Here is a 13171-nt window from a genome sequence, read left to right as displayed (position 1 = left end):
AATGGGGGGTGTTTGGGAATTTAGGGTTTTGGAGGGTTATGAGGAGGTGTGTTTGGAATTCGGTGTTAGATTGTTCTAGTTGAGAGTAGAATTTAGAATTTAGAATTTCATTGTTTGTTTTTGTTTGGTTTTGAGCTTTTCTTGTCTCGCCAAGTTCAATTACTTGCTGCTGGGTTTTCAGACATTTACTAATCCCAAGTTAGGTTATTTTTATATTAAAAAAAAATTGAATTCCTGTTCCAAGAAACCCTCATGGATTCGATATTATTTTTAGAAGCAAATGTGTTTTGTTTCTTATTTTCTAGAAGTAGACATGTTCTTCTTCTTAACGCTTCCGCATCTTGCATCAACTTACTACTGAAATTATTTTATTGTCCATTAAAAATTTGTCACATTGATATTTATGAATTTTATCGTGCTGCTAGACTTATTGATTTCAATTAGCTTGAGAGTTCAACCAAAAGAAAGCTTGAGAGTTACTCAAAACCAAAAGAGAGATAGAGAGAGAGAGGAGTGATACGCCAATTCTACAATTTAGAGTTACAAGAAGAAGGAGGTTTTGCAATTTAAGGGAGGTGCCACACCGGCAAGAGGCTAAGAAATTGATCAGGGAGTCAACACCGATGGGAGGAAAGAGCGAGAATGAAGCTTTTTATTTTTTTCGACCTTGTTTATGACTTGGTATGGTTCATATTTATACCATTCGAAACAATTGTGTTTATTTTCTAGCCTTGTACTAGTACTCCAAATACCAACTGAATTAGCCCGTTCAGTACAAAATTGACTACTTTACTTGTGACTCAATTAACACCCTTGATGTTTCCAACAAAGATCTATAAAGTTCAAATTCTTCCTCCCTTAACTAACAAATTATATATATATCCCCTCTAAATCCCTTGACATTAATCTTAAATCCGACTGAAAATTTGACTAATATGCATTTCCCAACATTAACAGCTTCTGTTAAAGCAATCGTGTTTGGTGTTTAACAATCAAAATGAAATCACTGTAGTCAATTTTGTCATTTTTATTGCTAGTACGGAAAGATGAATGGCCAGTTAATTTAACATAAGAGAAACTTTTCTGCATAAAGATAAAGAAAACCACAAAAGTCGCATTCTCCTCACTGTATTCGGATCATAGAATATTGTACTGCACCCAATACATATGAATGGCCGAGATGAAACATTAAAAATTTATTATTTCAGCGGTCCGATAAGATAAAAATAATAACTTCTTAACTTTGTATCCTCTCTGGATAGGAAGGTTGAGACAATTGAAAGGGAGAGAGACATAATTGTCAGCTAAGTTTCATCATTCAAATTGTGAATATGATCGTCGCAACTTTTGAACCTTCTTGTCTAACTTTTGTCTTTGTTTCCCACTGGAAACGGGAAGCTTTATATTAGCAAAAGACTCATGTTTATAGACACTGGGTATACACATTGATTAGCTTTCTTCTAGATACGTTGAACTTCATGACCTCGTCATTTTTGGCTTAGGAACTTCCAGCAATAAGAAAAAAAAAATAGATGGTATATAAGAGCATTTGAATCTACTCGTGGAAATTTTCTTGTCTATTTTAATCATCAATCAATCAATCAATCAATATATTACTAAAAACTGAAGCGTAGCGTTTAATGCTGCTGCTCTCACGTTGAGCCACGTCAACGTCCATGTCATCATCTTTTTTTTTTTTTTTCCATTTTCTTATAATTATTTATAATTTTTTTATTTCATATTTACACTTCTCCAACCTTTTCCCCCCTATACCTTTTCATTCCACTACTCTCTAACCTTTCTCCTTCTCTCATTCTCTCTCTTCTCATCTCTCCACTACTCTCTCATTAATATCATTCTTCATCTTTCCCTTCATCTTCCTCTTTTTTGTCTCTTCTATTCACACTCTATTACACATTCGTCATTATCTCATTCATTCCATGCATAGTTTTCCCTTACAAAAAAAAAAAGGTCTCTCTCTCTCTCTCTCTCTCTCTCTCACACACACACACACACACACACACACACACAATTTTTGAGTGGATTTTTATTTTTTATTTTTCTTGCATCTTCGCTTTAGGTTGATAACTTTTTATATTCTTTAATCTACTTTAGGTTAATGCGATTCAGTTTCTCTCTCTCTCTCTCTCTCTCTCTCTCTCTCTCTCTCTCTCTCTGATTGTTAAATGTTATCCTATTGCATTATAAAGGATTAAATATAAAAAAATAATATTATTCTAATACATAGCATGATTTGGATAATTTAATTTGGCAGTTACTGTAATTTGATAGCATGATTTTTATAGTGCTCAATTTAGATGTTAAACTATGAGACTTTAATCATTTTTGTTTATTTTTTAATCCTTTGTGGTGGACAAAGTACTTTTAATAGTATTAAAAGTACCCTATAATGCAATTTATTTAGAGACAAGCAAAGGTTGGCTAAACAAAAGTTATTGGATGAGAGACAAATTTTATCTTTCGCAATTTTACTTTAATTATTATTATTATTATTATTATTTTATAACAATGCATATATAGAAATTTAATTCTTAGATTTTGCTAATAATTGATTATTTGATAATATGTTTTGGGTGGATGAAATTACAATTTCCGCAAAGAAAATAACCTTAGTAGATTATAAATAACAATTTTTTTTCCTAATTGGTCCAATTAATCATAGTTAAGTTTTATTAATTTTTTTAGTTACTTTTTTCAGTGTTTTGGATTGTAGGCAGAAAAAATAAGTTTGAGAAAGTTTGTTTAATACTAAAAGAATAATTTTTAAATTTTCTTTTCTTTTTAATGATTCACAAAATGTTATAAATAACTTTTATTAAAAAATAAATATTTTCGTTAAATTGCCTTTTGAATTTTTGGGAAAAATTGTATTTTTTTTTCATTTTAGTACGACAAAAATTATTAAATTTATGATTGTTTCTATATTACATTTATGATTATTCTTATAATGAGGTTCTGCCATGTGGCACTCTATTAGAGTGATTTGCATTTAGCTTTTGTCTCTTTTTTCTTCTCCATTTTCGCCCCAAATTTGCTTTAATCAATTTCAATCATTCAATATTTCCCTCTAATATTTCCAATAAACTCTCCTTCCTCATTTATTACTTCAACTCTCTATTAATTCTGTCCAAGTATCCCACGTATTATATATTATCCATCCACTCACAAGACTTCTCATCTCCTTATCAAAACAAAAAATGGTTAACAATTCTCCCTTTATTTACTTTCCCATTAAATCACATTCATCATTTTGGCCCTCCTTTAACTCTATCTTTTTGGGCTCTTCCTCTTCTTATCAAAACCTTCAATGCCTGCCCCTTTGGAATTAAATCCCATTCATTTGTTTTTTATTTATTTATATATAGATTTCCAATTCTCTCTCCACCATTGCAGAAGTCACCAAAGTACAAGCAGAGTTGGAAAGTCCCTTTAAGGTGAGTTTTGCCTTTTCTGTTTTCCCCTCCATCTTCATTGGTTTGTTTGGTACAAATTGCATTTTCTCCCATTATGCAGAAGATTAAATGTTTGATTTTAACATTATAAAAAACTCTAATTGCTCGCTGCTGGACAAAGGAAAGTGTTGCGGTAATATAGAGGATGCAAGTGTAAAGCGTTTGTAGGTGGCTTTTTGTGTAATGGGTCTTTCAAAAAATATATTATTATTGTTTTACAAGGCTCATGGCATGATATATTATGGTTCAATTCCTGATTCATTTGGAATATTAAAAAATGTGATAAAAATAACATAGATAGATAAAACAGGAAAGCAACTAGACCATGTTGATTTATTTTATAAAATGTCAATGTTTATGCATATTTCTTTTGTGTGTCTCTTTATATTCAATTATATAAACATTTTAAATGTTTTAAAAACTCTTTAAATTGATTAGAATGGAGAATGTTAATATATGAAGCTCAAGAAGTATTGCCAAGATAATAGGGATGTTTTTTAGCGTTAGCAAATCAGTCAATACTGCATTGCTCTCGGGTATAACTTAGAAAAATGGTATGTGCATATAACTCTTTTGGTGTTTATTTTATTTATATTTTTTGTAGGAATTTTGATGTGAAGTAAGGAATAAGTTTTTCATGGCCATACTTCTTACTTGGATGTTTTCCGATGACTCTTTGTAATGTACACATTTTGATTACTTAAAAATTTTCATATAGATGTTGAATTGGATCTGTAGTTAACTTTTTTGTTTAGGCTTGGTGCATCACAAAGAGGTCCCCTCTTCTCAACAATGTCCAACTCTCTATTCACAATCAATGTAACCATTTTCCCTTTATGTAATAAAAGAAGTGTTTGTCTTCAACTTGCTAAGTTACTAGGTTCTTTTTCTATGATCACAGGTTTAAATGTTGTGCTTTGGGTGAAAGCCGAATACCCTAAAGAGGTAGGCGATTCCAAAGCTACTAAATGATTCTTCAGAGAACAAGAGTAGTAAAGTTGCTTTGGAAGAACCATGATTTTCTTAAAGTCAATCAATGTCCATGTAACTAAATTTCAATAAGCAATGAGTAAAATGTATAAATTTTTTTGCTCAGAAGTGTTTCATTTTTTTTCCCCTCTGACTTCTCCATGAGATGGGAATTTGGCATATAGTTACAAATTTTTCGAGAAAATTAGCCCACTAAGAGTTGCCATTTCCGTATTGCACATGTATATATTCCAATCAATACCTCAGCATAATGAAGCAATTCTTCATTATTCCATGGTATCACAAAAACAAACGTTGGTGTCAAACCAGATTTAGCATATGAGCATATGCATATGATCTAGATATTTAGATAATTTACATAACTTTTTTTACAAAAGTATAGACTGTATGATAAATTGCAAACTAAATCATGTTCAAATGTACACATCTAAATGTTGCTTTGACCATGGTGTCATTTCTCTTTCCTAGAACAATTCAGGTTAAAAAAATGGACATTTATAAATAGTTTTGTCTTGAATAAGTTTACATTTTATAAAAGTAAACTGTTTATAAATGGAGTTTATAAAAGCAAACTGTTTGTTATGTAGGTTAACAATTAATTATTAATCTCTTAGCTTACAAAATATATATTACATTATATCAGTTATGAATAATGCTAGAGATACAAACTATTTTATAAAAAAAAATTTACAAATTACTAATGTGGTAAGTGATTATTGGTAAATGAAAAAATGATATTAATGATGGGCCTAGATGAAAACCAATAAGAGATTGACCACATCAATATTTTGTAAAAATGTTGTAAAATAATTTGTGGCTGTAGCATTACTCATCAATTATACCCCATTAGAAAAATAAATATATAATTTTGAGTTTTAGACTAATAATTATAAGTTCCATGTACTTATTTCTTCTTTCACTTATCAATAAATAATAAATAAATAAAAACAACGTCAAAATTTCCCGCGCATCGCGCGGGTTTACGACTAGTATATTTAATTTTCAAAACATCCCACATTAAATTATCTATTTTATACTACATTTGATTAAAATACCAATTTTTCTTGATTTTACCATTGTTATTAATTCCATTACATTTTGCCTAAAACCGCCCAGAATTTTCCATTCTAATTAGTTCACCACCCTAAGAAATCCACCCAAAGAAGACATAATAAGGATAAGCAATGATTACCACTTAAATGAATTAACCTAAAAGATACAAAGTAAGATTATCTCGCAACCTATTTTTTTCCTTTTCGTTTCACAACCCAAGGCCTGATTTCATCCATACAAGAGCTGTGATTTATATAGGGAGAGGCGATTAGGGAGGACTAACCCATTAAAATTACACCTTCAGGCCCATTTACAAAGCCTATGAGGAAACCTAACTTACAATCTCTTCTCAAGAGGGTCTCACGTATTTCAAGTGTTGACTGTTGAGACACTGGCAGTTTGTGAGTTCTAACAATGTGTGGGGCTCACGGGATTTTACAAAAAATTGAGGCAAATGACCCTAATCAATGTTTCTAAATAGATCTTTGTGCTTGGAAACGATTTTTTAATTGGTAAAAAGAAATATTCTTAAGAGAGTGAGAGATACGGTAATAACAACGTCTTTACAACATCAACAACAACCAAAAAAAAAAAAGTGACAATGAAAAGTGAAAGACAAAAAGTTATATGCACAAGAAAAGAGGACAAGGAAACTCAAGAAAAATGAAAGGTAGAAAATAACAAAAGTACCACATGCAAATACAGAGATCAAATTCTTTGAAGCAATTCATGACAGATTCAAACCCGTATGAATGCCTTCACCTTTTAGGTTGCCTTCTTCGAGTTCTTACAAACCAACATTGCCTCTTCTCAGTCACAACATTTCCAACAACCACACCGATTATAAGGCCACTAACATATCCCGGGAGGATTATTTTCCAATCAAATTCCACGTGAAACCAAGAGTCTTGAACTTCTTTGATGCCTGAAGAGGGCAGAGGCACTTGCTCATGATTTTCACATTTCTTTGATAATGGATTTCCACATAATCCTAAATTTTCAGCAAATGAACTATTCTCAAATGTATCAAATTGATTACCATGAGGTATAAGCCCTGTGAGTTGGTTATGCGAGACATTAAATGATCCAAGGAAAGTGAGTTGCGTTAGTTGCCAAGGTATTCGTCCCGAGAGCTTGTTTTGAGAAAGGTCAAGCGACTCAAGTGTTGTCAAGTCTCCTAGTGACAGTGGGATATGACCAATGAGGTTGTTGTTGGAAAGGTTGAGCAATTGGAAGCCATTTAGATTCCCAATGAATTCTGAAATCTTTCCATTGAATTCATTGCTTGAAAGATCAATAGCTACGAAGATTTCTATGATCTTTGAATACATTATTTCCCTGCCTTTGTTTATTATTGTCATTGAGTAAGGGTAATATTGGGGCACATCAAAACCACATGATAGAATACTTGTAAATTCCAGCATATATGTGAAGTTATCTGCATCAATTTTCTTCATATACTTCCAACTTTGGAAATATTCAAATGGCAACTTACCAGTAAATTTATTTGAGGAAAGATCAAGAATGTGCAACTTGGGAAATGCAAAGATGGTTGTAGGACTACCCACTATACCATAAAGTCCATTACGTCGAAGAATTAGTACCCTGAGTTCAGAAAGTGTACCCAACCAAGAGGGGAAAACATCATTGAGCTGATTGCTTCCAAGATTTAGAATCTCTAGCATTTTGCAATTTGATAATGATCTTGGTATAAGCCCCTCAAATTGATTTTGGCTCAAGTCAATCATCTTCATTCTACTTCCCTTTGCACATAGCTGAGGAATCATGCCATGAAAGTTGTTGCCTTGAAGATTCAATATGCTCAAAGTGTTGCTAAAATTGCTCAAACAGTGTGGAAGTGTGCCCCTGAAATTGTTGTTGGACAAATCAAGGGAATGAAGAGAACTAAGTTTGCAGATCAATGGTGAAACTTCTCCTTGGAGCATGTTGTCTGCAACCAAATAATATAATGTGGATGGTGGTGGAATTAGGGGTAATGCTCGTAAATTATTGGACCGAAGGTCCAAAATTTGTAGTTGAGGCCATGAAAATTTTTCAAAATGTTGGTCAAAGCCTGTAAAAAAGTTGTGAGAAAAGTTCACAAGCTTCAAAGTTTCTCTACTTGTGTTCCATACCCATTTGGGTATTTGGCCTCGAATATTGTTGTAGGATAGGTCTAGCCCTTGGAACTGGTCTTGTTTGCTTAAGAAATTTGGGAAATGTCTCAAGTTGCATGAACCCAATCCTAAAATCTCAAATTTATTTTGTGTTGCATTGGTACTTGTCTTGGTGAGGAATGATATTTTGTTCAATGATAGAACTAGTGAGGTTAAAAATTTGAGGTTAGTAAACATTTCCAGAGTCACTGTGCCACTCAAGTGGTTGGAGTAAAGGTTGAGTATTTCAAGTTTCTTGAGTTCAAAGATTGAGATTGGAATTGAGCCTTGTAATTTATTAAACGGAAGGTGCAATGTAGTTAACTGAGTCAAGTTGGCAAGCCAAGAAGGGATTCGACCCATTAATTGAGTACTGCCCATGTCCAAATAAGTAAGTTGGGTTAGATTTGCAAAGGATGATGGAATCTCCATTGTTAAATTGATTCCTTGAAGAATTAAAGAAGTAAGTTTGCTCAACTTCCCAAGACAGGACAAGGAAGAAGGGTTTGAGCTTCTAATAAAGCTATAGTAGAGATCTAGAATTGTAAGTTGTGTAAGGTTACCAAATGAAGGTGGAATTGACCCTGATAATTGACAATAAGAGAAGTCTAAATAATTCAAGGAAATAAGGTTTGACAATGAGGAAGGTATTTGGCCCACAAAAGAGTTATTAGAAAGATCCAAATAAGTGAGTCGAGTAAGGTTACCCAGTGAAGATGGAATGTGACCTGAGAAATTACTACCCCCAATCCATAGTTCATTGAGGCTCCGTTTGGGAGGAGGGAATGGAATGGAATAAAATGAATATTTTTATAATATTCTTCCCTCCTCTTGTTTGGGAGTTTTAACGGAGGGAATGGAATGTTCATTCCCTCGTTTGGGAGTTTAAGTGGGAGGGAATGGAATAGTTAGGAGGGAATGCTCATTCCTCCCTTTTCCCTCAAAACCTCAAATTTTTGTTCCCCTCAAAATTGGGAGGAATGGGAGAGAATGAATTTAGGTTTAATGAAATTTTTGTTAAAATCCCTAAAATACCCCTTTAATATCAACCTTTTTTTTCTCATTCAGCTGTAAGAAAAATAAAGCTATAATTCTTGCACAATATTGTCCATCCTCTACAAAGCGAAGCTGCTGCCGCTGGTCTTTTTTTTTTTTTTTTTGTCTGCTGCAATTTTCAGATATTGTTCAAACCAAGTATGTCTATCTTTTTCTTTTTCTTTTCGGTTGTTTGCTAGTCTTTTTTTCATTTTTCATTTTTTTTAATTTTTTTTTTAATTTTTTTTTTATGAACTATTTGCTAGTGATTCATGAGAGTGATATATAGTGTTTTTGTACACCTAAAAACCAAAACAAACTACATTCTGTACAACTAAAAACCTTGAAAGTGAAAAGAAACGAAAAAACCTTGAAAGTGAAAAGAAACGAAAATTGTTGTTACCTGTACAGCTAAAAAAAAATTGTATTTAGAAATTTGAAAGTGAGAATTGCTGGAAAACTGCTGTAGAACTGCTGTGAATTTGAAACTGAGAACTGCTAGAGAACTCAAATTTGCTTTTTACTCTGTTTCCTCTTTGATTCTTCTGTTATTTATGAAGCAAGTGGTGTGTTACGTACACTTGCAGTTTTAAGTCAACCATCCAATTAGTTAATAGCTCCAAGACTTCACCACGTGTATGGTTAAGAGGAAATGTCTACAAAAGCTAGTGTACAAGTTTAGACAAAAGACAGGTGTGTGGTTAAGAAAAAAGCAAGAGTAAAAAAAAATTTAAATGAGAAGAAACTAGAAAGTAATGCACTGTTGCAGAAAATCATACATTGAGTTAGCATAGAAATTTATTTTTTTACTATTAATGCTGAACATGAAAATGATTCAGCCTAGGACTGAGTAACATGACTCTGCCCAAATTCAAATCAAGGCATTTCATTGAATATATTTTTAGCCAAAAATAATTCAAACAAATTTATTGCCCACTACTTATTCATGAAATCACAACAGAATTCTTGCAATGCAAATAACAAAACCAATATCAGACCAAGATAGTTCCATTTTCTATCCATCAATCTATGTTATAATTTATCAACGTCAATTCCCTTTCTGTCTAAACAAAATATATACATAATATATTTTATGTATTTGTTTACAACTTATTAAGATGTTAAAGCTAGTGTACAAGGATAGGTGTGTGGTTAAGAAAAAAACAAGAGTAAAAAAATTTTAAAATGAGAAGAAAATAAAATGAAAAGTATTTTAATTAAAATAATAGTAGTTTAGAACTTTAATAAGTTGGAGTAGATTATTTTTAATATAAATTTTTTTATGCCTGAGGCCTACATATTTTTGATGGAAAATCCAACATATAAAGATGATGTTCTTTGGTTGCCCAGATCATGAGCGCAAATGTGTTTTATTGACACTGATGTCTAGGCCTAAAAATTAAAAAAGTGTGGGATTTTTTAGCCAACCTTAGTTTTGGAATGGATTATGTTATTTTGTTTTGTTTTGGCATGACTCATTACCGGAGTTTTTTTTTTTTTAAAGATATTTGTTTGCATTGTTAGACAATATTTATTTTGTTGAGAATAAATATGTGATGCGTGAATTGCTTTACAACATAGAAATATACATAACTTGTTTTTAGCTACAATAATTTTTTTTTTCCTTAATGAAATTGGGAGATGGAGATGTATTAAATTATCAAATCCATTGTAAAGCATACCAGCCAAAAAAGATCCAATCTAAAACTAGCAGCCCCTAAAAAAAATTTGCAAATTGAAATAAAGAAATTGTACTATTGTTAGTTTTTCATGCCATTATTTTCATCTGTTAAATTATTGATTAGCGTGATACAATCTATTCACCTTGACAAAACAATATTGTAATTCAATAATCTAACACAAACCCAATTGTGGCTAATTAGTTTCACATCATCCACTAAATACTAAGCATTTCAAAGCAATTATAAATTTTCGTTGATTATTTTTTATGTTCTTTAAAATGAGGGGTATAATAGTAATGTTATTATAAAATGATTCCATTCCATTCCATTCCAATGTCACTCCCAAACGGTGTTACTTACTTTCCATTCCATTCCATTCCTTTATTTTATAACATCCAAACAAGATTTTTAAATCACATTCCATTCCATTCCTTTCCCTACTAAATCCATTCCATTCTATTCCATTCCATTCCATTCCTTTAATGATCATTCCATTCCATTCCATTCCATTCCATTCCTTTATAAACTCCCAAACGGACCCTCAAGGAATTAAGGTTTCCAATTGAATCTGGTAGTTTTCCCGAGAAACTTGTGCCCCAAAGTGACAAAATTTTAAGGGGGCTGCTTGAGTAGAATTCGGGCAAATAGCCCATGAGATCTGGATTGTAAACCACCCTAAGATCCTGTAGATTCGGTAGCTTGAAAATTCCGGGAGGGAATTTTCCATGCAATCCGCAACCAGTCAAATAAAGTGTCCTCAAACAAGATAAATTCCCTAAGATTTCTGGCACTGGAGATGATATCTGAACGTACCTGAGACCTAGATCTTTTAGGCCGGTTAAGTTTTGAACTAAACCTTGAAGACTTCTGAGATGTAGCTCAGAATTAAATGACAGATCAAGGGATGTTAACTTGGAAAGCTCTGAAAATTTTGATGGAATTTGGCCTGAAAAAGATGAATTGGAGAGGTTGAGATATGTCAGCCGAGAAAGACGGCTGAAACCAGATGGGATCTGAGAGGAATTGAAGTGGTTATAAGCAAGATTAAGCCTTCGAAGATGAACAAGGCTGAAGAGGCTGCTGTTGGAGAGCATAGAACCATAGAGACAGCTGCTACTGAGGTCAAGGCCAATCACATGACCAGTCTCCTCGTTGCACTCCACACCATCCCATGAGCAGCAATCTGTGTCTACCCCTTCCACTTTCCAAGATGAGATATTCTTAGGTGGATAATCAGAAGGATCAACGCAAGAATTCAGGTTCCAGTGAAAGCTTTTTTTGAATTGCAACAAGGCAGAGCTCTCATCATCATGGCAGAGTACTGGCTGCCTAGAAGCAAAACAGTTAGTGGCAATAGCATGCAACAGTGGAATTAAAAATAGCAAGCGTGTGGACATCAAGTAACACAAGAATGACGCCATAATAATGTATTATATTTAACAATGAAGAACTCTTAAGTATGAAAGGGAGTGAAACTATATTGCTTATATAGACATGAATAATGAATTGAAGTCTTGATCTGTGCAAATTGGATACCCAAGCAGGGGCTGAGCCACCTTATGCATTGGGCCCTCCAAAATTTTTTAAAACCTCTCTAATTATATAGGTAAAACTAGGCTAGAATCATTTTGAGTTAAGAGTTGGCCCCCCACAAGATTAAAAGATTGGCCCTCCCTCCAACACGGCACTCATAAAATTCTTCCCACCCCAAATCCCAACTGTGCAATCATAAAAATTAACTCCTTTTGTCTTTTTCATACTTCTCTAAAACACCACATCCATATTTTTTTAGTTTTTAGTTATTCAATTTTTGTGAAGGGATAAAACTGAGGGGTAGTACATCAGATTACCTAATTAAAATCATATGTATTGAATTTATTTGTCCTTAAAAATAATAACATTATTTGTATTTTATTGGTCATGTTAAACATGTGCTTGAATTTAATTGACAAACCTAATGTATTACACTTAGGATATTGTACTTAAATTTTGCACTTTCTCAAAACTATTACAATATCCCTTTTCACTTAAAAACCACTGAAAAGACTCTCCTCATCACTTGGTGCTCTCTCTTCAGTTATTCTTCATTAACTCTTCCATGGGATGCTCTCACATAATCACATTTTCATTAGTTTCTCCCTCTTCCTTAACAAAGAGTTTTCTTATTTAAAGCTAAGCAAATATTGAGAAATACCAACTTCTTCTTTTTCTTCTTCTTCTGCAGTTTTGTTGTATACTTATATTTGATTTCTATGAATGTTATGGACTTATGGTTTTTCAAAAGAATAGGAGAAACTTAAGAAAAAAAGACTTAAGATGCTCAATTGGTCGATTAACTTGTTAGTATTTTGATATTTGAGTGTTATAAAATTACACCGACAAAAAAATTCTATCAATAATCTTGTGTTATAAATTTACTGTACTTTGAGTTTTTCGTTGAATTGCAAATCAAAATGATAGTTTTACCTTGGCCCTCCCAAGTAAAAATTCCTGGCTACGCCCCTGTACCTAAGTGCATGCGTATTGAACAAACAATTACAATGGTCTATGGTGAACCCAATCTTTTGCATTGTGGAAAATGGGAAAGTGGTAAGTTCTCTAGAAAGTCAAGTCGATCGTCTCCAATGTCAATGCTATCGATTCAGAATTGAAATAATTAGCTAGTCGAACCAAACTAGGGATAACTAGGTGTCGAACTTTGATTTGCATTATCTGATTTTCGCTAGTATTCAACCAAACGCATTTGGTGGTTATCAATCCAATGGAATCCTTGTAGTCTTTC

The 13171-nt window shown here is 32.7% G+C and overlaps 1 protein-coding gene across 1 annotated transcript; it reads right to left on the bottom strand.

Annotated features, from left to right (window-relative positions):
- Positions 1-6127: 6127 nt before the first annotated feature.
- LOC115979604 (receptor-like protein 7) lies at positions 6128-11824 on the bottom strand. Its single transcript, XM_031101657.1, has 2 exons — positions 10931-11824; positions 6128-8433 (listed from the first exon to the last, which is right to left on the bottom strand). The coding sequence occupies exons 1-2, from the start codon at positions 11808-11810 to the stop codon at positions 6275-6277; spliced, it is 3039 nt and encodes a 1012-aa protein (XP_030957517.1). The 5' UTR covers positions 11811-11824; the 3' UTR covers positions 6128-6274.
- Between the last annotated feature and the right edge of the window lie 1347 nt (positions 11825-13171).

Source organism: Quercus lobata, chromosome 3 (genome assembly GCF_001633185.2).
Source record: "Quercus lobata isolate SW786 chromosome 3, ValleyOak3.0 Primary Assembly, whole genome shotgun sequence".
NCBI classification, from domain to species: domain Eukaryota; kingdom Viridiplantae; phylum Streptophyta; class Magnoliopsida; order Fagales; family Fagaceae; genus Quercus; species Quercus lobata.
Note: the sequence above shows the minus strand (reverse complement) of the source record. Positions and strands in the feature narration are given on the sequence as shown.